We start from the raw sequence: 26,348 nt of genomic DNA, 5'->3' as shown, positions 1-26,348 counted from the left end.
TAATTCAACAGAATGCAGATATATATAACCTTTGAGCTAGGTCAAATTGTCTTTCTAGAGCAAATTATTTACTTTGATGTCATCAATCCATATGGAAATCTGGCGCTTGTGGACATAGGGACCCAGCCCTGTACAGTCCAGGCATACAGAGAGCAAGGGTCAGGTGTAGCTGATGATCTCATGCCAAGTAGCAGAACATGTGTCTGTGTGCATGTGCATGTATATATATGTTAATTATTTCGTTTCTTGATAGATATGCACAGATATACTAGAAAATCACTTACCTGGGTTGTGGCTTAGGCTGCATAATTGTGTTTGTTCTCAGTTAAAGAGAACAAACCAACAAAATACATCAAAAACACTTCCAGACTTGACATTAACAACTCAAAAGACATCAAAATTGATGTAAAATATTTTATATTTATAATTCAAAATATGTAAGTTACTGGCTGATCTCCATCCTCTATAGCATTGGCAATTATAAAAGAATGTGCATTGCCCTGAAATAGCTACATCAACATAGTTCTAGTATGGAATAAATCAACAAAACCAGAAAATTTGAGGGTTATTTATTCTTGTTTATGATTTAAAAATGGAATGTAATGTTTGAAAGTGTCTCTAGAATTTACTAACTAATGTTTCTTTCTAAAATTGTTTTTCCCTTTCCCCTCATCCTCCCACTCCACTTTCCTTTTAGGGAAAGCAGACTGGAAAAAGAAAAATAAGTTTTTTTGGCAGAATTTCCGAAAGAACCAGAAAGGACTAATGAGGCAGACTTCAAAAGGTAAAGTTTTTTCAGTAGTGTACATCCTATCCATATAAAACATAAGGAGCCAGCATCACAAAGGAATAAAATGCATTTGTGATAGTGTGGCAGCTGCGGTCTGTGGCTCTGGAAGTGTCACAGGTTTGGTTCATTGTGACAGTGCCCAGAATGACAAGTCAAATCCTTGAGACTGCAGACACGAAGCTGGGTTGCCTTTGGCCCTTACTGCCAGTGATGGCACACATGTGAAGTGGTGCAGTTAATATATAAGTAATAGATGTATCTAAAGAAGATCCCTTTTTTTTTCCCCCTAGTCCTGACTTGGTAAGAGAAATACTGTTCTGCTTAAATTAGAAGGATATTTCTCCTTTCTTTGGCATTTTGTTACTTTGACCTGTTTGCTTTGGGCTTGAATCCAGCCTGTCATAGTAGAAGACACTAAAAGAAGGAGCAGTAAAAGTGTCTCTGGTGACCAGGGCAAATGTAGGCTTGATTCCACTTAAACTGTCAGGTGTCTTTCTCTAGTTCTTCTGCAAAAGATACAGCTATGCATTGCATTGAGTGTTTCTCTTTGCACAGAAAATTTCTGTTTCCCCATGTGTATCAGTTAGCCTCTTATGTTGCAAACAGATGCTTCTCCGTGTCTCTCTGTGTTCAGGTAGATTGTGAAAGATGATAAAAGCCCATTTAGTAGGTCCAGAAGGGACACACTTCCAGTTAACTGTGGTCCTTGCTGGTTCTCGAGGCAAGTTCTAACTGTCTGTGCTGGCATGCCAAGCACATAGCAGAAGGAGAGGTAGCTGAGGGTGCAATACATCTGGCACCATGTGCCAGCTTGTTGGGTGATTTGCTAGTCTGGATAGATCACAAGCAGTGGCCAGTCCACAGCAGAGAGCTGCAAGGGCCCAGCTCAACATTCCTGAACAGGCAGGTTCTGGCAGCCTATTCCAGTATTCCTCAGGGCTGAGTGCTTGACTTTTCCAGCATTAGCACCTCCTCTTTTAATTCTTGTCTTTCAGGGTCAATAGCCACGTGATGATGGTCAGTTTTTATTTCTCCTTTTCATGCTTGCTTGCTTTCAGTATCAAAGTAGACTTCATTTGTTAGTTCTAAATTGCTTCCTTTTATTGCTCAGTTACTTTGAAATCAGTCAGTCCTTTGAAAACATACCATGAGCCTGCTCTAGGGACGGTGTGTTTCTGGCCAGCCAGATCCACGTGGCAACAAGATTTTAGAGCACTGGTAAAATTCAGTTTCAATGTACCCTGCCCTGTGCATGAATTCTTACATGTGCTTAGAATATTTGTGCTTTTTTTGTGCAGGAGAAGATGTCGGTTATGTGGCCAGTGAGATCACAATGAGTGATGAGGAACGGATCCAGCTGATGATGATGGTGAAAGAGAAGATGATCACCATTGAGGAAGCACTTGCTAGGGTATGATACGTACATGCTTCAGTCTCCTTGACAAACATGTTTTAGAACGTAGGATTTATCAATCTGGAGTATTATTTCATTCACAAAACATAGGAGAAAGTGGAGAAGGCCTGCCTGTTTGCCCCATCGCAATAGGTAGCATAAATTAGGTAGGAATTCCTTTGTTTATTGAGAAAAGTGAGATTTAGCTCAACCATAATTTGATAGCCAGTACGTGGTAAATTGAGTCCTAAAAGCATTGCTTCTCTCCATTACCAATAAAAGGTACTAATCAGAGAAAAGATTAGGTGCAGACTTTTTCATTGCAGCTGTCTAAAGTGAGAGAGAAGAATCTCTCTGACTTGTACTAGCTCTTACCTATTATGTTCATAGGTTTAAGTACCAACAGAAATGCTTCAGGTTTTGCTGAGCTTGCCTTACTCAATAAAGAACATATATATTTCTTACTATTTTCCTTTAAGCTAAAATTTTTATGCCTATTTCTTAGCCAAAAAGATTTTTTTTTTGCTTATATAACATTCAAGAAAACATATTCACCCATTTTTGACATATGTCATTATGTCAGATCTAAAACACAGATATTTTTTTATAAGTGGAGTGGCTGTCACAAGTGTTTCTTTACAAACTCTAAATGTTAATAAACCACAAGAAAAAGAACTATGAAGTATTGCATTTGTGCAATAGGGCCAAAGTTTTGATTGCTCAGGAACCAAAAGAGGATTTAAGTTTCAACACCTTTGTGTAAAACACTGTCATGGAACACAGGATGTTCTGTATGGGCTCCATTAGAGAAAACATCATTTAGATTGGTTGGCAGTCAGATAAATATCTTACTGACATACTACATTGTGAAATAGATTATTGTAGAATATAAATTTATGTTATTGTCTGTATAAAATATTGCTTAGCTGGAAATCATATACTGAAAAATGCAAGATTTTAAAATTACTGTGTTGGAATATTGGGAATAGTTTTTCTTCTCTGCTGTTGAAGTTTTGTGGGGTGAAAGGGTTGTACCTAATCTGGTAGTTCATATATGGACTGGTACAGTTTCCCTCTAGTGGTCTGAGCTTCTAGCAACAGCCTTGGTTTTTTAAAATATCAGTTCTTATCCTTACAACACTTTGACTCCTGTAGTAATGGTTTTGTCTGAAGCCTTTTATTGGACAATGGGAGAGATTTTTTTTTTTTATTACAAAGAATGGTTCCTAGTCTTAATGCAGATCATTTTCTTTATGAAGGAAATTGGCAGGTCATGGTGATTTAGTCTGTCCAGTGTAAACTCTGCCTCTGAGATGGAGACATATAATTTATGTTTTACCAACAATAGGTCATCAAATTTCAGTATTTACAGGTCATTTCCTTCTAAGAAAAAAAAAAAACAAAACAGGAACTCATTTTTCATATTTCCAGTTGTTGGACAATTTATTTTGAATAAGTGAGATGTGCAGTGGAAAAATTCTGATTTTCCCGGCTCCACAATGATACGGGGGAAAGAATGGAATTACATTAACTCTTGCTATTTTAATGAAGATTGATCTCTTCTTGTCACTGGAAAATGTACTTTCTGTCTTTTCAAATTTCAGCTGAAAGAGTATGAAGCCCAGCACAGGCAATCGAATGCTGTAGATGCTACAGAATGGCCTGATGGCTCTTACTCGACACTTGATGGGTCTTCCAATTGTAATGTAAGTACCTGTCATTGTGACATAGCTCCCTAGTGTCATTTAATATTTAAATTCTTTCATTGCAGTACTGAAATATCCTGATTTACCTGGCAATTTCCTTAATAGCAAATGTATCACTGACCTTGTGATGCTCTGTTCTGTATGCAAAGAATCTTTAACTTGCATTTGAAATCTTCAAAATTTATTGTCATAGACTTCAACAGTCTTATTGTATAATATCTCTTTTTTCTTTTTAAATCTCACGCCTTTGTCACTGATCTTTTGAAACACAAGTTGTCCCAGGCAAAAATCCCCCTCATTTCAAAATCCACTGAAAATGGCTTTTAGGTCATTTAGAGGGAAGTTGTTGATTCATCAGTAGAATTTCTCAGGCTTTTCTATCCTTGTTGATACACTCTAGATGAGGAACTGGCTAAATCCTAGCTACCCGCTGCCTTCAAACACTTCTGTCTCTGCATTTGCAAACTCACAGCCCAGAGTTTGTGGCTTTTGTCAGATCCATAAACAGTAAGGCAGCTTTCCTCCCTTTTTTTTGCTTCTGAGCTGTTTAACTTCTGTTGTTTTTATGGGCACCAGACAGTCTTTGTGTTATGCCATACTGAATTAATTATTTTTTCCTTCCAGATATCTTCATTTTCACTGAGTAGTTTATTCCACTTCAGTTCTCTAATTGGACGTTCACAGATAAATCTTAGAGAAGAACACATTTGACTGTCAAATTCAAGCTCTTTGTAACCGATATAATTGAATCATAGGCTTTTGAGATGATTGGTTGATTTATTTATTTTATTGTCAATGGAATTTCCTGTTAACTGGAGCAGCCAGTTAGCTCCTCCTTCCTAAATGAAAAAAGGAATGCAATGTCATTTTATGAGATGTTTAACATATTTGGTGGCAGAGAAAGATTTTGTTGTTTGTGTTCAAAAAATATGCCCATCTTTAGTTACATCGGAGCAGAGGGGAACTGATGTTGCCTTATACTCTGTTCTGATATATCAAAAATGTGCAAAGAATAGAGAAGGAAGGATCCTGACTCTCCAGAATTGATTGTTTAGCCAGCTGAAAGATGTCTGATCTTTCCTCATTAGTATTTACAACTTGAACTTTCCCTTCTTTTAAGGCTTTTGTCCAGGGTACCTATAGCATAAGCCCCTCAAAACTCTCATTTACCATGGTCAAATCTCAGAAGGATAATGAATTTCTCTTAAATCTTGTGATAGTGGTTTGCGCTTGTGTTGAATTACTGAAAGCTGTGTGTATCTCTTGAGGACCGAACATGATTCAGTATTTCTGCCCTAATGGAATGACTTGGCACCTTTTCTCTAAAGTTGTTTCCCTAAGCCATCTTTGCACTTCGAGCCAACAGCTTGGTTGACTCTCTCTGATGTTCTGGTAGAATTTGATCCAAATTTCTGCTAACTTCAGTAATTATCTACAGGGATTTCTATTCAATCACTGTAGATAATTCTCAAGACTTTTGCCCTTGCTCCGGAATTTTGTCCCGGTTGACTTTAACAGAAGCTGTGAAACTGCTTGCCTTCAAGGAAAGAGGATCATCTGCAGAAATGAAAGTACATGTTAGAACAAAACTCAGCCTGACTTTTTTTTTTTTTTTTTTTTTTTTTTTGTGGACAAGAATGAAGCTGAGGTTAACTGGGGTGAAAGACTTTGGGCTGTAATTGACAAAAGGGAAAAACAAACAAAGAAAAGTATCAGATAGGTCTAGAGATAGGATATGTGTTCACTCATACTTTTTTGCCTACTACTAATCTGAAATGACCAGCTTTTGAGACATGCAAAGATGATTCTGTTTTCAAGCCCTTTCTTTCCCAAATGTTTTGAGTTTCAGTGCCATTTGTGTGATTTGTATTCTGCATATTAGGAACCTCAACTTAAAATTTCCCCACTCATTTTATATAGGCCATGAAGCTCAGATGGTCTTCCCTGTATTAAAAATATACTTTTAGGTAGCCCACTGCCCTATACTTACACTAGGAAAGAAATTGAAAAGACAAGTCCCTGAGCTAAACATTTCTCGTTTGGATTTGAAGTCCTTGGGCAATGATTCTTCTGGTTCAGTTTGCTTTTTAAACTTATTTATTTATTTTTCAGTCTCACAGCCAAGTTGTTACTAGGCAGTTTTTAATGAAACAATGTGATCATTTTGTAAACAAAACAAAAACAAGTTGGAATCTAAGCAATGAGAGAATCTAAAAATGAAGGCAGAATGTCTGGAGTGTTCTAAGGTTTTAAGTCATCCTTTCCTTTCAAGTCAGCCGTGCCCACAGCATACAAATAATATCTAAAGTGCATATATCATAAGTTATTGTTTTCCTTTTTAGGAAAAGACCACTTTTTAAAAAAAGCTTTTATAGCTATCATGTTTATGACTACCATAACTGGTGTTGATTTAAAGATTCTCATTTTAAAGATTGATTTGAGGATTCTATTTTCCAGGTTCTCTTCTTTTAAATTACTCTACCAGGAAATGGAAACTTGTGTTTCATACCCTTAACAAAACTAAACCCTAAAGATGAACCACAAAGGAGTGAGGAATAGAAAGGTCAGCATCCCAAGGCAGGCAGGCCAGTGTCATTGCTGTGCTCTTAATTGTATGTCCTGTTTGTTTGTTCTTAAGAAACAAATAAACAAACAAAAGCATTGCCAAGGCAGTAGGTGTCCTGGTTCTTTGCCAGTATGGAGTAATTAGTAACTTTCAGTCTCACTACTGTGGTCCCCCTGTTTCACAACAAAATATGTGTTTTCTTTATTTGCTAATGTGGGTATGCAGTTGAAACTGTTTTTGTGTTCAGTCAGATGTATCAAAGCTATAAAAAGCCTCATGATTTTCTTACAAATTTATTTCTGAATATTTACGTTTCATCTCTGTTGCAATGAAGGCAGTTCAAATTAACAGTAGACAAGCTTTCATTGCCTTGTGCCAAGCATTGGGATGTAAAGCAGGTGCAGATTACAAATGGATCTCTTTCTGGATTGTAGATAAGGCCCTGTTTGTCCTCGGGAGTCAGAAAGTCCAGGGAAAGAGAGGACTTTAAATTGTATCACAATCTTTCTTTACAATGAGGTGCCTTTTATGCTTCCTAAAGATAGAAGATCATTTGATAACTTTTGGGGGCTGACATTCTCAGTTCATCTAAAATAGGGCTGCTTCATCCTCAGAGCCCTTGCTGGTATGGCACCAGCCCATGCATGAGGAGAAGTCAGTAAATTCAGTGTGGCAGTCAGTTTCTTTCCTGTGCCCTCTGCTAAAGACCACAAATTGTACCACTTGCCATGTTTCATCACAGGGGAAGTGGAAGACGAAGCACCAGGGAGCTTGACAGAAGTGTGTATCATATGTGTGCTGACACGGACACAAACCACTAATTAAGTTCACTGACAGTTTCTGTAGATGCAAGTTGAATGAAGTTGTAATTATCTCTGAACCCAACTGGTTTGTTGGTCTCATCTTCTGTATTTTGGTTTCGATCAGCGGGTAATGCTCGCCCATCCAGGGAACTTCAAGGTAGTGTAGCTGGCCTTCATTTGCAAGGTGCCACAGTGTGCTGTGCCATGCTTGTCTGACATCACCCCACCTACCAGCTGTGCCTTAGCAGCCTCAGGAGAGAGACCATAATATTTATGAGTGGAGAGAACAAAAGCAGCATTTCCCTCCAACAATATAGCCCACACATGGGCAGTGGGGGGGCCTGCAGTGCTGTTTTACATTTCTGCCCTCCCAACACTTGTATTCCCAGGATCATTACCTTACCAGTAGGAAACTGGCACCCCATTTGGTTTCTCTGAGGAGAGTGGCAGCAGTGGTGCAGACCTGTAAGTGTGCTCTGCACATCTGCAGCTGCCGTGAGGCTGATGCTGGGTACAATTCCTGCCTGTGTTGGCTCTCTTTTCTGTCTTCTATAGATCCATTTTTTAACAGATGGCAGTCCATGGAGTCCACACAGCAATAGCTCTAGCTGGACTGAGACAATAATTTGTTGCTCCTCTACTTTCTTTTTTTTTTTAGCAAGTGGTTAAATAGGGATAAAAGTTGAAAGGCTGTGCAGAATTTGGTTTGTGTCTGCTACGGGCATCAAAGGCAGAGTAACAGATGAGAATGGACCTTGAGCTGTATCATTTCAGTCTCAGAGATGCTGAAGCTGTTGAATTGGGATTGTATTACCCATGGTACAAACCTGACTCTGACAAATAAGTCTGATATAATTATCTCTGACTCATGACAGTCATTACTGGGTTTGGTGAGTGTGAAGAATAGGAAGAAAAGAAATAATGAAAGTGTAACTTCTGTAGCACCAATTACCTCAAGAGTAAATCTAAGCATAATTACAGCAAATCCACATTATTCACGGTTATACTGTATTTCAGTATGTGGATGCTTTCTAAATGCAGCTATTTTTTAAATGAGTTCTTAAAATTTTTAACCATTGCTTAACATTAGTATTGCTCATAATACAGGACTGTTAGCATAAACAGAAAAAAAGTCCTTCTTTTGGTATTTTCAGTTTAATTTGTTTTAAATCAGCTCAGAGTCAATGTATATTGGGAATCAGTATTGGGTATCATAGAGAGTAGGGTGTGATGAGGTTTGTTTTACTTTAAACAGTACTATTTAATTTGAAGCAATGTGAATATTTTCAAGTGTTAGCCCTGGTTTTGCTGTTATCCCAGGACTCACCATTTTTGGTAAGGTTTCTTTTCCATTAAAGGCTAAAGGATAGAAGAAGATTTTTTTGTATTTTAGCTCTTCTTGGAGTACTTGTTGCTGCCTCCAGGCCCTGCAAGCTCTTTCAAGTAACAGAGGGGAGCTGCTGCTGGGTGTGGCTGTGAATGAATGCAGAGCTTTCATCTTTGCTCCAAAGAATCTAGTGACCCAATTTCTGTTAAGATTTCCTGAAACACACCGATGTGCCTCATTCTATTGGGTGGCGTATTTATTATTACTACCCAAATTCCTGTTATACTGTTAGTGCTTAGTAACAGTTATGATGAAAAAGAACCTATAATAAGACATGCTTCAAAATGGTAATGGTGAATTCCCACACTATGTGCCTGTCACAGGGACCTGTCCTGGGAGGTATTGGCTGCCCTCCTTTTCCACTGATCACAGGGACAGTGTCCAACACCTCTGGGTGAAAGCTGGTAGCAGAAGAATTACAGCATATTTTGTTATGATCTTTCCCCTCTATCTATGCACAAGAGCAAGAATTCTCATGGGTACAGTGATACAAAAACCTTCCTGAGAGAAATGGAAATCGTCATTACAGTTCCCATGACACAACCCAAAGTAAGGTCAGTCCTGGGGAGTGATTATAGCAAAGCATGAGATCATTGATGTTTTGTATTTGGTTTTGTAGAACACTCTTATGGATTTTCTTACCTATTTTTTCTGAAATGTTCCAGAACACTTCAGAATTTGCAGGAAAAACAGCTGCAGATTATTCAGAATAAAACTGTGTTAAGTCTTTAAGTATTATTTACCACACAAGAGACACGTGTGTTGTTATCAGATACAGCTGGGCTAGGTAGGTATCCCTAGCAGGGCTAGACATCGTCACCACAGGATTGTACTGAGCAGCTGGCAGGAATGTAGCCCAAGTAAACCTGCTCGCTGCCAGCAGGAGTTTCTCATGTAGTTAGTCTGTTGTAAAGTCTCTGAGACAAATCTGCCTTCTGTCATGACTCAGAGCTTACAGTAACACCCAAGCCGTGGCTGCAGTTGGGCGTGTTCATAAACCACTTCTGTTTGCATGCATTCAGACAAGCCCTGTTGGATTACTTTATTGCAAAATGTTTGGCCATGTGTTTGAAGACGATGGGAGATGGGAAGGCAAATTAATTTAATATTTATTTTAACATACTAGTTCACTTTTTTATACCATTCTTGGCTTTTGGCAGCTGCCTATTTTTTCTGCTTACTACCTAGAGGGTGAGGGGGTTGTACCAGCTTTTTCCTGTTCTCCATGCATCAGCCAGCAGGAGATGCTATAATCCATAATGTGGTTTCCCTGCCCCCAAGCCTATTAAATTAGAACAAGGCTTTGCTCAGTTCAAAAATTAGAAATTTCAAAAGCCACGTGTTTCACTGCCCTATTTGGCAGACACAGGCTGAATAAACTTTCCTTGTGGTACAACAGAAAATTTTAATTGCCCTCTCATTGGTTACCACTTGTGCCCCTTCCCCAGTGCTGGTGTTTCCTTCCTCCTGCTTTGAATGGTAACATTAACAGCCTGATTGTTTGAATGTACCACAAGAATGTAATTTAAGTTACTACAGCCTTCACTAAAGGGTTCTCATTCTTCCTTTGTTTCTCTGATATGAATTTTGCCGTGTTTCATGTATTGCTGTTTCACCCTTGATTTTCCAAGAAGTTGAGAGTTGAATTTCCAGTACCGGTGGAGTATTCCATTCATTAATAGTACAGCCTATGCCAAGTGTAGGAATTCTCCCTGAATCTTCTTAGCCCTGCCAAAACATAAGATTCAGTTGAGAGAGTCTTGTTAAAGACTTTTGATTCCATGTATAGAGGAGTCTGCAGGAGAATTGGAAAAGAATGTTGGATTGTAGCAGGTACAAAATAATGTAATACAGAGCTTCATTTTGCGGCATATACCTATGACAAGTGGTACATGAGTACAGTTGTAATGTCATTAAAATTAATTATGCTAATCAGTGAGAGAAGCACTTTGCCATGAGGAAATGTGTCTGGCTTGCAGATACAAATGTCAGCAATGTGCTTCTCAAATTAAACCAAAACCTGGAAACAGCTAACAGCTAGGAATTTGCCTAAGCAGCTATTCTTGTATCAAGACCGACCTCCTGGGAGAATTAAACTTTTATGCTCTCGTTACTTGTGACAAATATTTCCCACTAATTTCAGCAAGCAGTGTCATCACCAGCTAATGTGTAATATATCTCTCACGAAAGTAGCCGTTGGATGCTCCTTTGATTTTCTTATAAGTAATCACAGACATGGTTACCTAGGGGTTCTGACACTGCACATTCTAGACTTGCACAGACCTTGCAATTCATGTTCTTGGAAAAAAATATATTGATGACCTCTGTTAATTTTCTTTAAAATTTTGGAGGCCGTTATTTGTAACTTCAGGATATGATATAGATTATCACATCTCAGTTTCATGCAGTTTTCTTAACAACCTCTGCAAGGATTAGAGGTCTGTGAAGCTTTCTTAATGAAACCCAAAGCCTTTAAAACTCAAGTTGCAAAGCCCCAAACTTAAATCAGTTTCACTCATGGCCATGAACTTTTAAGGGAATCTGGGATACATTTCAAGGAAGTTGCTGTCATGTTTCACTTGATGTGGGCTTGTATGTTATTGAAACTGGAGAACACTAGCTGGTTTTATCTGAAGCTTAGTATTTTCCATAGGGCTTTACATCAGAGTTTTGGGGCTGAAGTAATTCAAGAGTAAGAACCCAGCTACAGCACACTAGTCAATCTAGTTTACATGACCACTCGGGAGTAGAAAAGCTGCGTACAGTCACTACTAAAAAAGTAATTTGAGAAATTGAAAAAGGCTATTTGACTGGGGGGGGGGGAGCTCATTAAAATTAGCCAGCCATCAAAGGAAATAGATGTTTAGTCCAGCTATGATTTCACAGTGTGATTAATTTGCAGTAAATTCAGATAAACAGGCCACTTATAGTGTGGTCCTGATAAAGGAGAATCTTCCCTGGCTTAAAGAGAGTGCTGTTGTGGTATGCCTATGCTGCTGCTTTCCACCCCTGGATAGCACTGTTCCCAATAAACAGCAGTCTTGGTCCTTATTTTCATGTGCTCTGAGAAGAAATGTCCAAATTCTGGATTTTTTGTGAGGTTTGGGATAAGGTGTGGTTGGTTAAAGGCATGCCAACTTACTTGAGCATCTCAGAGTCTGTTCCTCGGGAAGGGAGATCAGAGCCCAGCCTAGGCAGAGAACTTCAAAGTCACACTACAATACTTCATAAAGCCACCACTTCTGGACCATTCTGAAAGCATTTCTCTTTCCAGCTCTTATTTACGTTCTTTTCTAGCACTGAAACTGAGGGGAAAGATCAAAAAAAAGTATCTAAGTTCACCAAGTTAAAAAACATTTAAGCAAGGTTTATTTTTCTTTCAAATTAGCCCTTTATAAAGGGAAATTCTCCAGGGATTTTTGTCAAAAGAATTAAAAAAGAGAAAATAAAAAAAGCCTGGTAAAGGGTTTAAGTTACATTTCCTATAGACACAGCCTCCACTCTAGTGGTGGTGTTTGAGGGTCACTCTTCGTCCTGGCTTTGGAGAGATTCTCTGTATTTTTTTCTTTCACTGAAATTCCATAGACAGTAATTAAGGAACTGGAGGCCAGCAAGAGGTCAGCAAGCCTTCGTCAGTGAAAACAGGGATTGTTTGCCATGTACAACACTCCCTTTTTTCCTTGTGATGAATAGAAGATTTGCTTAGAGCTGATGACTTATGCCTTTCTTGCAAGTTATGCAGCTAGCGAGTAACGGGGGGAATCAATCAGTGAGCAGAAAACAGCTAATTGAGTCCAGCGTCACGCTTTCTTCTTCTTTACATATTCAGCACTGGAATCGGAGCCAGTTTGGTGTCTGATAATGTAACTCGAGAGAAGAAGCATTTTGTGTGCAGGATTCAGAGCAAATTCAATACTTAAGAAGAAGTGTCTGCTCCTAAATTTTAGGGTTACAAAGCTGACAGCGGTTGAGGACTCGGGGGAAAATACTCGAAACTGAGCTTTAGGCCTATAAATGCCGAAGCTGGTAAGTGACTGAGCATGCAGCATGATGTGGAGAGGATGTGCCTCCTGTTTCAGAGAGGGAGAAATAGAAAAGGATTTTGTGGTTATTCTTAGGCACAGCGCAGCATGCATAGCTTTTCTCAGCTTTCCTTTTCCTTTCCTTGGGCTTTTAAGTTATTTTCTGTTCTATTTTCCTGTCTCTGACTTTATCCAGGCATCTTTAATAAAAAACTTTTTAAAGTTAGAATGGTTGGGATTTTTGGCAGATGGAAAGCCTGTTAGAAAGAAGAAAGGACACGTGTAGCCACATCTCCTAAAGGGAACAGCAAGATCTCTTTTAAAACCACATTTACTATAGAGCTTGTAGTTCTGAGGTGAGCTAGCCAGGGCTGGGGGATGTGATGTGTCTATGAATCTAAATGTGGTTTTTTGCCCCACTTTGCTGAATAAGAATTGTCTGATAGCGAAAAAGAATTGCAGCTTAAGTTTATGCAGGTATTAAAAGATTTCCTTTTTTCTTAGATGGAAGGTTTAGTAGAGATTTCAGTTTGGGGCTGAATTATTACTGGGCATAAAGTGAACTGTAAAATTTTAACATCTCTCTAAATGACTTCACACAGCTCATGTAAAAGTCATATATGTTTGGGTTTTTCTGGAGCTGAAGCAAATTAATCAGTTTTGATAGCTTTAACTGGATGTTGTCCTAGTGTTTCTTACACATTTTATTGGGACATGGCTACCAAGCTTTGCCTGTTTTTTAAGGGCTGCTGCTATAACCCTGAAGTGTTTCCATAGTCCTGTTGAAAGCCAGCTACTTACTTCTGGTTTACATTTTGCCATTTAATTCCAAGAACACTAATAAATGTTAGTTCTCTCTCTCTCACTCTCCCTTTCTCTCTGTGAAGCACTAATTCAAAGAGGGAGGTTAAGATTGTTATTTCTGTGGCGTGTGAAATGGGCTGGCTGCTAGAGAGCAGCAGAGCAAGGCGTGTGTCCTGCCTCCCGAGCAAGCAGCAGCAAAGAGCCTGCGTGAGAAAAGCAGGAGAGAAAGCAGGAAGGGTGCCAGGAGCAGAACTGTAAGAGCTCTTAGAATGTCAGAGTATGTGTGCTTGTTTCCTATATGTTCCTGAACGTAAAGCTCTTCACTTTGATCTTACATATGAGGTGATGCAAAGCGTGGCCTTTGGGGGTGCACAAGTTGGGAGTTTTCCAAGGTGAAGGGAGGCGAGAGGTGGCAGAGGGGATTTATTTCTTCTGGATTTGAGAGCATCTTCATTGTTTGTGACCACATTTGTTTGCAGTGAAAAGCTGAGCAGTGGGTATGGGCCGTGGCCTCTCTGTAGTTTTCCAGCCGTGTGGTACGTGGTGCCTGCAGTCCTCTGCTTGCAGTTCTTGGTATTTCCAGATGCTGTTAATATATTCCCCGTTTCCCTGCAGTCCTTCGCTCGTTTGTGCAGCCAAGCTGTGCGAGCTGGCGGGTTTCCGCGCCGTGAGAGCATCGCAGATGCGGGATGCACTTGCTCCAAGGCGCGGGGAGGGCGGCTCCGCCCGGCCCGCCCCGCCAAGGGGCCCCGCGGGCTGCGCCGCGTCCCCGGCAGCCTGGCCGAGCCCTGCGCTCCGTTCAACCAGCGCAGCTCTGTGCCTCGGCTTTGGCCAATTCGCTATGGTTTAGGGCTGTGGAGCCAGCTGTCTGCAGTCTGATGTAATGTTGCCCTGGAAACCAGAAATGAAACACTTAAGCATTCACCACAGAATTACTACATACAGCATTAGCCAAAGTAATTAAAAGTTGAGCCATATGGGCTTTCGGATGGAAAAATTTGGAGCAGAGGAGATGGAAGTTAAGTTGTTCCTATTTGCAGTGCTGCAAATCTGTTTGTTGTCCCCTTGAGGGCACAGGGAGAGGCCTGCCTTGGCTGTGCACAGGGGGACAGGGAGCTGGAGGGGCTCTGGCTGTTTTATCAGCACATTAAGGACAGCGAGGCTTGGCCTGGTGGAAGAGCCATGTGCCAGGGCCAGGAGGCATTGGTGGACAGGGCTCAGCATGGATTCCTCCAGTGGCGGAGAGCCTGTCTGTGGCTGAGCATCTTGCAGACCCATCCCCTCCATAACAGACCACATCTACCCTTCTGCAGGGCCGCAGCACGCTGGAGTGCCTGTGAAGGGGGAAGAGAGCAAGAGGGGACTGGCAACTGGCTACATCCAAGCCCTCTGCCAAGGCCTTGCTGCTAGAGCTGCCCAGGAAGCCATTTGCCCAGCCTGCCGTGCTTTGGGGACACTGGGGAGCTTTCCCATCTGAAGTCTGGGAAAGCTACCAAAAAAAGCAATTCAGTCACCATGAAAGAGGGGAGGGTAGAGTGGGTTGGGGAAGTTCAATGATTTCCAAATATCTTGGTTATGGCCTGAATGCTTTACATTTCTGTTTTCTCTTTAATATTAGCTGAAAAAGAAAGCATTGCTTGAGCTGGAAAATTAAGCTGTTTCCCATGTGCCAAAGTGGAAACTTTTGATAATTCCAAGGCCTTTCTAAAAAGTTGATTCAAAACAGGAAGTGAAGAGTAACCCTTTTGAAAATGCACTCATTTTCAAGGAATTGGCGTTATTTGACAATAAAGTTTCCTGAGCAGCACCACTGGTGCAGTCGCAATTTTTAGGCCTTTTTGCATAAACTTATTGTCAATCCTTTTTCACTGTAGAAGATTTCTCTGTCACATGCTACCTGGTATGATAGGAAGTAGGATTCTGGAGGGAGACTTTGTCTTTTATCTATCCATAAAGCATGACCTGTTCTCACCTACCTACGAAGCACAGGGGATAGAAAGGATCTGTTGCTGCTTGTGGAAGACCCCGGCTCTAAAGGGTGCTAGGAGTCCTGAAGCATTGGGGAAAAGCAGCTGGCACCAAATTGTGATTGGACTTTATTTATGTTGAAGTATGGTGAGCACCCTCTATACCACCCACTCAGGTTTGATGTCAGTACCTTGCACTGAGGCTGTTTTGACACTTGCTCTTGCTGTGGTACTTGTGAATGCAAGTGTCAGATGTTTTAAAAGCTCTTTCTTTGTTGTTGTTGTTGTTGAGCCTTCATAACCCTTAGGGGGCACAGTTCCTTATCAGGTAGATATCAGTGGTGCAAAGCAGGACTAGCTGTTTATTCTTCAGTGAAATCCTGGGTGGGAGGACCAGGCGTGAGCTGTTCTCTAAGTCTTACAGAGCTCACAGTTTCAAAAACAGTAGTCTTGCAAACTGAGGGTGTACAAAAAGTAACGATGGAAACCAATCCCCTAGAATAATTGCATTTAAAATAAACATATATTGAGTGCAGAATGTGCATGATGGTTCCTTGCCAGGATGCACTTAATGGCCCAAGAAATTGTGACTGAACTTCTTGATTACAGTCAATAATCCATTCATCATCTTATCCAAATGTGTCTGTCTTGTTTGACATATCACTAAGTTGTCCTAGGCATAATCTCGGAATTAATGCTCATGGAGTTGCTTAATTTACTTCATGTAAACAACCTGGGTACTCTTTACAGTCCTATTTTTCCCGAAGGAAGTTTATTAATTACCTAGCCAGTCTATAACCACAGTAAACACGTTTGTGCAATTCTTGGATGATGTATTGACAATTCCTACTGCCATAGTTGGTCAGTTTGGTATTCTTCCTTATTTTGGAGTAATGCAAAGTTCGTGGGAAGTGGATGGACAGTGCCCTTACAGAAATTTGTTGAAGTTCGCTCTGGTATGGTTCTGGGGCCCTTGTGAGGTGCATGCCTGGGAGGTAGGCTTTCAGAACTACCCTGGCTCTGTCAGGCACTGTGTGTGCCTTTGGAAGCATTCCAGTGCAGCTGCTAATTGGTGTCCTGCCCCATGGCATCTGTGTTCAGTACCTCATCCTGGTATTTAAGTGCACTACAAAAGTAGAAAGCATTTTTATATTTGGCCTCTCTTATTCATCCTCCAGATAAGCAGACAGAATTTTTGCTGGGAAGAGAAGGGGATGGCTTTTTTGTTTGGTTGGTTTTTTTTACTTGGCTTGCATCTCTTGGGGATCTTTATTTTTAAAAGTTTAATTAAGGAGAAGGAGAAAAAAGGATGAGCACACTGTGGAAACCCAGATAGCTGCACTGACAGGAAGTTGCATGAGGGTTTTTAGAGCTGACCATTAGGAATGCTGTGAATTGGCTGGGACTGTGAGTGCAAACAAATAAAGGTATACGATCCATACCGCACTCCAGCTGGAGCCTGTGCTGTGCGCAGGAATGTGCAGCGGCGCAGGATGCCAGGGCTGTCCTGGCCAAGCCCGAGAGCCCTGCTGGCCTCCTCTCCTCTCCTTCCCTGCCCTTCCCCCCGCCGCCTTCCACATTCTGAACTGATTAAAACAGAGGAAGTAGCACGTTGAACATTGGATCTGGCTTGAAAATCGAAGTTGTCTTCTCGTTCACAAGGAATGGATTGTTTCAGCTTGTTGTGTCACTGTTGCTGGAGAGAAGGGAATTTTTTTTTGTCTCTGTAATGTTTGATACTTGAGGGAAAACAGCTGGAACTGAGCATACTGGATCAGATGCAAAACGAAACGGGATGCTGGGGAATATGGACTGCACTGTATATCTGAAAAGGTCAGAGTTTTCCCTTGGTCAGTGCTGGAGGAATGCTCTGTCCATCTTAACTCGAGCCTCAAGAGCCTTAAGGAGGAGTGTAAGGAACAGGGAGGAGGAAGGGAAGATTCTGTAGCTGTGGCAGTCTGTGAGTGAGGCAGATGAGGTCTCCTCCTTCCTTTCCTTCCCATCCCTTTCTTGTGCTGCTGTTTTTGATTTTCTGGGAAGACTGGGGGAAAAAAAAAGAGAAGTCGTCAGTGACAGCTTCAGTTTGGAAAAGCTGTTTATAACCAGGTTTAAATAGCGAGTTCTGAGATGCCAGACAGACCAGGGACTGACTAAACCACAGGAGCATAACTAGTATGGTAAGAAGAACGCTGGAAAAGAGCCCTGCTTGAAACATACTGGAAGAGGACGTGGAAGTAGTTATTACACAATGCATATGAAGAAAGACAAGGGCAGGAATGCATTTCGGTGCCTAGGATCTTACGTTGCACAGATTTAGAAATCAAAATGGTATGTCATGCTTTCAGAAAAAGAAAAAAAAAGAAAGAAAGAAAACCCTCAATAATTTAAATGTTTCTGTCTGACCCAAGCTGAAAATATAACACCAGTTACAGAGCTGCATTGACACGGCGCAGCAGATGAGCTGGGTTAACTTGACTTGAAGGAGCAAGCCATGGAACTGCTGCTTTATTAATATTCCCTTTGTTTCTTTGCCAGTCAAGAGAACAATCTGATGATGAAACAGAGGAGTCGGTGAAGTTTAAGAGGTTGCACAAGCTGGTGAATTCTACTCGCAGAGTCAGGAAGAAACTCATAAGAGTTGAAGAAATGAAAAAACCCAGCACAGAAGGTAAAAAGCAACGTGGTTAAAACTGTTTGTGTAAATTCATGTTTCTGTTGACAGAGGACAGAAAGTGGAGGGTTGGGGGAGGGAGGGGTGGAGTATTCATAAGGGATGGTAGGAACAACTGCCCTGTCTATTGTGCATGCCTTAAGTTACTGAATTTTTAGGCTTTAGAAGGAGGAAAGTGACAGCCTAGAATGTGGTTACTGCTGATCTGGTATTCTCAGAGCAGCGCTGGAGAGCCCCTCATTAAGAGATTAGAAGTTGGCTTGTTTTATGCCCCATGCTGAGGAGGGAACGAGCCTGGGAGCAATCTCAGCCAGCTGCCCCACAAGCTCAGCAAGGAGGTAAGTGGAGCTATTACCACACTGCTCCCTCCTCCCAGGCCCTGGGTGGCGCACAGGTGAAGCTCCAGCTCATTTTGGGAGGGTAGCAGCTGGCTGGTGGTGCAGTTGAACCACATGGCATCACCCTGTGGCAAATATACAGAACCTCTTTCAGACATTCTTGTGGGATAGAGGCTGCATCGTGGCTTCTACTTCCAGGGGTTTCTGTCTGCAATTTGGCATCTAAATGAGCCCTGCTCCCTACAGAAAGGGGGAGAGAAGGGAGGAGGAGGAGGGTGGGGAAAGGGAAGCAGAGTTCAGGCCCTGGGAACACGATGCTGCAGAAATTAACTCCGGATGACCTGTATGCATGTGTGAGCACTCAGATTAATGGAGCCTGATCCTCAGGAGCCTCTCTGCACAGCTATGCTTGAGTCCTCACTGGAATTGTGGGCACCTCTCTATGTTGGTGGCCTTCCTGGCGTCACATGTCAATTCCCCTCAGCTCTGCAGTGAGCTGAGCAGCATGATAATTCTTCCCTAGTGCATTTAAGGAGAACACGTGCATCTTGCGTATGTGGCAGGAAGCTGCTGGCAGATCTGTGATCTAGCCTGCCTCTCTTACATTATGGTTGGTGTTACTGGCTGGTGTGAAAGGCACAGCCTGTCTAAAGCTCTGGAATGGGCAGCTGTCTCTGTCTAGAAAAGTTTTATCACTTCATATGGAGTGAGCATAAAGCCCAGATACCTTGGAAACAAAGATGAGGATTTTGAGATGGGACAAACAAAATAGGACTGGTTTTCCACTGCTCTGGGGACAGATGGCCTTCAGAGAAGCCTGTCCTACCTCCTCCTTCTCTCCCCAGGGGTCTGGGAAAAGCTGCAGGGAGCAATCAGGAGGAGGCTCCAGGGATGGGAGCAGACATAGGAGCAGGCAGCACAGGCACTGCTGGGCATGCAGATGCCTTGCTGCAGTTGGACCAGACTTTCTCTTCAGCACGTTACTCATCTGTCTTGCTCTCTGTCTCCTCTCTTACAGTGCTTTACCTCCTTACTTCCTTTCTCAACCCTCAGTCTTTCACTTAAGTGTGCCACTCCTTCCAGGGCTTTTATTTCCTTAGAGTTTTTCCACCCCTACCCCTGCAGAAAAGTATTGAACTAGCCACTGTATTTAAAAAAAAAAAGTTTGTTCTCCTTCCTTCTTTTCCTATCTGCTGTCTGTCTTCTCTAGCTCTAGGCTTCTCTGATTAAATTATCTGTAACTCTGAGTTTGTACTTTATCTATCATTCTGGAGTTTCACTGTAGATTTACTCTTTGAAAACTTGATAGCAGAACCAATTATTGCTAAATAACAACACGGATTACATATTATATATATTATAACTTCTGTATAACTGGAAGGCACTCTAAGTAGCCAGGCCTTAGCAGTAGATATCTGTGACTTTTCTTTCAGGAAATTCGACACCCAAATTTTCATACAGTAAATTAGAAGTGCTTCATAAACATTGTCCATCCCAATCTCTCATAATACAGGTCTGTATTCCCAATTGGATATGTCAGAGAGCCCTTTGACAGGCTATGCAAGATGACAAAAAGTAGGGTGGTCAGGTTTGGGATTGCTGTCTGGCCTTCCAAGTTACCTGCAATTGACTGGATCGGTTTTTGAGCTGTTTGCTATGGTTCGTTGAATACGGATTCACGCATATGAAGTAATGTGAAATCATAGGTGACTAGGTTTTGGGGAGTCGGCTATAATATATGATTGAGTAACATCATTAAAATTTAAACAAATTCATTAATGTTCAACAGACTTTAGTATAGTATAAGAGCAGACTTATTTCGAAAACTGACGCATAGTTTCCTGGAAGAAAGATCCTGCAAAATCCTACTCAAAAATTTCTTCACAAAGAACAACTTTGCTTGAATTTCCCTTATGAGTTCCTGTAGATTTTAAAGAAAAGCACACTAATCTCAGATTCTGCTCCCACATTTCTATTACTGACTGTGTTATCATAATGAATGTACATTTGGCCAAGCTGATACTCACTAGAATTTTCCAGTATCTGAATCCATATGTATTTTGTCTTAATCTGCTCTTAGTGAGCCAAATAACTGAAACTTCCTAATTCCTGGGCACCATTCTTATATAGCACTTAAAAATGCATCACATCTACATCTGTGTCATTATGGCTTTGTGTCATGGACTCACTCCAAATAACATCTGTTACACTGTTGACACACAATGCATATTTTACAAGCTGTTTAAAAACATATTTACTTAGTGGACTAAAATTGTTTATCAGTACATACTCAGTCCCAGGAGAAAGTCTATTTTCTGTTCAAATTAAGATGTAGAGGGGGAGAAGCACAAGCTGGACAGTCCAGGGAAAGTGGTGTCAAAACAAGACTCCAATCTTCAGACCTACCCCATTAAATTTCTAAAGAGTGAAAGTTGCATGTCAGATGTGATCCACTAGCCCTTCAATGTCATGATGATCCTTATCATAGAAAAATAGCATCTAAGGTTTCAACAAATGTATTTTAAAAATGTTTTGCCAACAGAGTGAACTGAAGGTGAGGCAGGAATCCTATACAGGGCTGCTAATCTGTCATTGTGAAAGGTTGAATGAGCCAGTTTAGTAAATTGTAGGTATTTTGGTAACAGTTCAAATTTTACTCTCCTGTAAGACTGTGGAAGCAATCAAAGATGAAGGCAAAGTTACATCATTAAGACATTTATTTTGGCAAGAAATAAATACAGCTATATTTGTGTGTGTATGTGTGTCTGATACATAGCTAGGAATGCTGTGGAATTTGTCAGGGAGACAGAGGAGGATGTGTACTTTTTTTACTCTAACCTTGTTACTGCATCTAAAACCTGTGCCTATACTTTGCTCAAAAGAAAACACCAGAGAAAAGTTTCTTATATGATAAACGTTAAAAGGAATTGCAGTTTGAAGTTCTTTATTTTCTTCTCTCCATTCCAAAAAGGAAACCTGGCTATCTGCCCATGTCCAGTACTTATGTTGCAAAATATTCCTGTGAAATATTTTCTGGAAAAATTTGGTGAAAACTAAGTGTTTCTTTCATTACCAGGACACTGTTGAAATTGGCACATCTGCGGTTTGACCTACTTCTTTGTTTTTGCATCTGCTAAATAAATTCTGTGTGATTAAAACTGGTGTCTCTTCCCCCATCAAAACCCCAGAACAATAAATTTCATCCTGGAGTTCAGCTCCATAACTTTCTGTGAAAAATACTCCTTTCTGCAGCCACAGGAAAACTAGGCATTGGAAAACTGGACCTGAGAGGTACTTGTTTGGGTTTTAATACCTGGGTGTACTTCTGACCTATTGTAAGCTCACTAGAGCTGAGCATCATATGCAAGTAACAGAAGAAAAACAAGAGAAACAGATCCCAGCTCCAGCTTTTAAGGGATTGTTAGTTGGAACATCTGTAGTCTTAGCTGCAGATGAAATAGAGAAACTTAAAATAATGATGAGATTACTTACAGAATGTTGTCTTCTGTCTGTTAACTAATCCCAGCATTCTGACTTCACAAATGGAAGGAGCTGCTTCAGGTTTATCCACTCAAAAATAACTTCTGAGTAATTTACTTCAAAAATAGTTTTCTTCCAATTTAAGTGGTTGATATCTTGAATAAATACAGTAAGAATCTACAGGGAAACCTCTTAGAGAATTACTAACAATGACAAGCATTGCACTGCTTTTGTCCCCTGCAGGTGTGGAAGAGCACTCACTTGACAACTCTCCTATACTGGATGACAGATCAGCACTTTACTCTGGAGTTCACAAGAAGCAATTCTACTTTGACAGCTCCTGTGAAAAGCAGCCAGAGGACGACTCGGACTCACTCACTACTTCTCCCTCATCCAGCAGTCTTGATACGTGGGGAGCTAACCGGAAGCTGGTGAAGACCTTCAGCAAAACTGATAGCCGTGGCCTTATCAAGCCTCCCAAGAAACTGGGGACATTTTTCTCTTACCCAGAAGAGGAGAAGTCCCAGAAAGTTTGCCGCTCCTTGACCGATGGGGAAATGAAGAAGAGCCTCGGCTCACTGAGCCATGGGGTAAGTACAGAAAGCATTTGCTTTTATGACAGCAACAGGCACAAGCACCATCTTCTGGTGTCCCTGGAGGAGATTCAGAGTGTAAGGAAGCAGATCCGATTGAAGAAAATGGATACTAACTATTCCTGTTCCAGAGCTTTTCTTTGCCAGCGCCCTGCTAGGAAAGGAGCATCCCCCACAGCTTGCGACCTGCAATTGCTGCGGCACAAAATGAAAGGGGGTGGAGGTTGTGGCTTCCCAAACAGAAGGCTACGAGGGCGCACCTCTGTCAGCGAGTTCAATATCACCTATGTGGTGGAGAGAAGCCTGTACAGTCACCTCAACCTCTCACAGCTGGTGCGTCCCGTTACTGACAGGACCCTGAGCAAGGCCGACAAGCAGGACCTGAGGAGATGCCTGCTGGAGGAGGATGAGGAGGCCAAGAGGAAGTGGGCTGCCACAGTGGATCGCTGTACTAAAAGGGTTCTCTTGAGAATCCACCAAAAGTCTGTGAGTCAAAGAGTTGCCATGAAGGTGGTCTTCCAGTTTCTGTGAGGTTGCAGTGAACGCTTTCTGCTTTGTACTTTTAACTAAAATTCAGTGCTTCTGCTTTCTTTGCCAGTAGAAACTCTTAAGCACTGTAATGCAGGTATAAGGGAAGAGCTTGATAAAATCTTGTCAGGGAAGAGTTTTGTTGAGTCTGCCATTTCTGTGTGTACAGAATAACTCAGTGAGAGAGAGCAAATATGACAAAATTCTGCTTTTTCAATTCACCTAGTGCGGAAGTAGAGATCACCAGTGAACAGAGAAGGTTTGAGATGCTACAGATATGTTCTTTGTGATGCTTTGGAAGTCAGTATTCTCTTCAAGGGGTACCAAGAGATGAACAAGGTTTTCAGAGTAATAGAGTATTGTTACTTAACTGAGCTCTATTTCTCTTCAGCTGTCATTGCCTTAAATTGGCCCTTCCCTTTTCAGATTGCATCTCATCAGTTCACTTGCCCAGTCAGTATTCTCCCTTACATACACAGCTGCAGAAAGATGGAGAGTTCGGCATTAGGTAGTCACTGCCCTCCTGCTTGCTGCTCACCACCACCAGAATTGTCACTGCTGCTTCTTCTTTCTAGCATGGAATGAAGGTGGTACTTTCCCTCAGAGCATTACAGAAAGGAACAAGGGGTGGCCAAAAGAGGAAATTGTGCTTACAGCGAGAAATGTAAGTGATCTGAACACTCCAGAGGGATCCAAAGCTGCTTTTTGAGTATATGACCCCATTTTGACAGTTCCATTAACCATGATTCTGAGTTTCCTAGGAACTTGCCTTTGGTGCCAGATCTCCAAAGCTGAGCCAGCTAGTCTGTTACGTAGTTGACAATGTTCCCTACTTTAGTGGATGGAAACAGCAGTGCACCCGTAACATTAAGCAAGATATTCCAGTGAACAATACAGTAGAAACAGCTCTTCCTCCTAAATAACAGATTTTTTTTTTTTGAGATGTCTCTGCTTAATTTCTTCTGGTATAAGGTACAAGAGTGACAGCTGTGCTCTCTTGAATAGCCTGTGGGAGGTGACCAAGTCCTCATGGTTCACTTTTTGCTCTTTGGCCACAAAATACAGGGGGGTTTTCTACCCAACACCATGAACATTCTCTCTTGGCGGCTTTACTGTTCCTTCTGCATTGACTGCTTACCCTGCCTCTCACAGGATACTGTTTATTGCTACAGACATTGTACTCAGATGGTGTTGTTTTCCTGTAAGGGTATTGCAGTTTTAGGAGAAACCTTGTTCATCCTTCTGTGGGTTGAATAATAAGGTTATCTTGAACCAAAAAGCATACTTGAGATGTTCTAGAGATGCCCCATAATGAAAAATACCCTCTAAAACTGTCCTGGTAAATATAGATGACAGAAACAACTCTTTGGTTCTTCTAATGAGTTAGTCTTGTCTTGCCATAATAATTTCATTATGAAATCTATATGCACTGACCTTTGCTTAATCACAGAGATACAGTTAAAGAAATGGACAGTGCTTTGTTGTTGTTGAGGAACTTCTCAGTCAGCTGCTTCTCCAGCCTTGTGTGAATGGGATAAATGTTGGAGACCTGCTGCCCTTACTAACTTTTTCAGTGCACTTCCTGAAAACGCAAATAGCTGACAAGCTTCAACTAATGCTGCTGCTTCCTAGAAATGCTTAGTGTTTGTTTGCTGCAACCTCAGGGAAATTGCAATGCCTCTGTATTCAGTGGAATTGGTCACTCTGTCTTGCCTTGCCATTCATTTTTGTCATTTATATTTGTTTCAGTGGCCTGGACATGCATGAAATTTTCAAATGACATCAGTTTTTCTTTTCTCCCAGAAGAATAATATTTTTGATTGCATGGCCATTCCATTGAATATCCCTCTCCTCATCCACAGACCTTTTGTTTGCTGCAGGATTGCCAGGGTCCCTACTGGAATCTGAAGATGGAAGTTAAATTTTAAATGTATGGGGAGGTCCATAGTGAAACAACAAGCATCCTTAATAAGGTGCATTTACTCAGAAGCTCTTAGCCAACAGTTGTCTTGCTCTCCAAGAAGACTTCTTTAGGAGGAGCTCTGGCTGGTTTGACAGACAAGTTGCTCAGAGCAGTTCCATATGTCCTCTCTTCATTGATGGGATTACTGTACGCTGTAAGATTAGTTATAATGATTCTTCACAGAAGGACCAAATTACTCCTAGCTAAACATGCTCTGCTTTAGAAACTGATCTTATTACTTGTGGTTGGTCTCTAATGTTTTCTAAAAACAATTTTTAAAACCCATGCCATAGTCACATTGCCTTCTGGAAAAAAAAACTTAGAAAAATTCTACATCACAGCATTCTCCTTAATGTGTGTGGGGCCTAGACAAAGCTGGCTTGGAGTTCCACTAGAGTTGTAGTAGGTACAAAAACTGTCATCCAAGTTTGTTGGGTGTAGCAGCAAGAAGCTATAAATAAAACCTTTTAAAAGCTTCTAAGTGGTGAACAGGAAAAGTGTTTACTTTAAAAGAATGAATTCTTATAATTGTTTATTAACTGTCACAGTTTATACAGCTTGCTTTTTCCTAATAGATTAAGTGAGCTGGTAGTTCTGAGGTGGTGGGTTTTCGCTGACTCAATCCTTTGTAGGTCTGAGCCAATACTTAATCAATACCTAATTGATTCTTAAAGGGTCTTTGAAGTTACTCTGTTGGGTAGTTCAGACCCTAAGAACTTTTAGTTCACAAGCGTTGATTTTCTGCCTCCTGTTTATCTCAGCTCTGACTCTGAAAAGAATTCTTACAGCAGGCATCTGCCTGTCTTCAAAACCACACTCTGAGCTGAAGTTGTGTAAGTTAATTGTCATGGCCATTCCTTCATTTCCCTGCATTGCCCCATGAGACTTCGGCCAAGGCCAGTTACTTGAGTACTGTGCAGCTGGTTGTTCATTGGTCAGGTTTTATTACCTCTTAAAAAAAAGCTGGAAGTGACTAATCTGGAGTCAGCTGAGTCTCTGGGGACACAATGCTTATGGATAGCTGAGCTGGGTTTTCCCTCCTCTTACCAAGGGCTTACCCTACTAGACTTCCAGTGATGCCTTGTTTTTCAGTGGCAATGCAGCCTATACTGCTATTCAGAAGGTAGGTTATTCAGTGCTTTGAAAGATTTAGATTGATGGTTCTCTGTTTCAGTGTTGCTGTGGACTTACTTATGAAGGCAGATGGGAGTGAAGAGATGGAGTTGCCAGCACCTTGGAAAACTTGATGCATAAGATCAACAGTTTCCTCAGACCAAAAAGTCTTTTTTCTTTTTAGAAAGAGGAGTAGGCAGTAGATGACTCAACAGCAGCAGACC

At 41.2% G+C, this 26,348-nt stretch overlaps 1 protein-coding gene across 5 annotated transcripts in view; it reads left to right on the top strand.

Moving 5' to 3' along the window:
* Nucleotides 1–26,348, top strand: part of LOC118684776 (SAM and SH3 domain-containing protein 1-like) — a 535,928-nt gene that overhangs the window by 486,338 nt on the left and 23,242 nt on the right. For 3 of the 5 annotated variants that reach the window (XM_036379884.2, XM_054514250.1, XM_036379886.2), the window contains exons 6-10: nucleotides 698–784; nucleotides 2,089–2,201; nucleotides 3,788–3,889; nucleotides 17,974–18,106; nucleotides 22,171–23,006. In XM_036379884.2, the coding sequence (XP_036235777.1) occupies nucleotides 698–784; nucleotides 2,089–2,201; nucleotides 3,788–3,889; nucleotides 17,974–18,106; nucleotides 22,171–23,006 (1,271 nt within the window). The remainder of the gene's footprint in view (nucleotides 1–697; nucleotides 785–2,088; nucleotides 2,202–3,787; nucleotides 3,890–17,973; nucleotides 18,107–22,170; nucleotides 23,007–26,348) is intronic. The other 2 variants (XM_036379885.2, XM_036379888.2) reach the window with 2 other exon arrangements.

Source organism: Molothrus ater, chromosome 3, assembly GCF_012460135.2.
Source record: "Molothrus ater isolate BHLD 08-10-18 breed brown headed cowbird chromosome 3, BPBGC_Mater_1.1, whole genome shotgun sequence".
NCBI lineage: Eukaryota > Metazoa > Chordata > Aves > Passeriformes > Icteridae > Molothrus > Molothrus ater.
The sequence above is the reverse complement of the archived record's forward strand: the minus strand, read 5'-3'. Positions and strand labels throughout refer to the sequence as shown.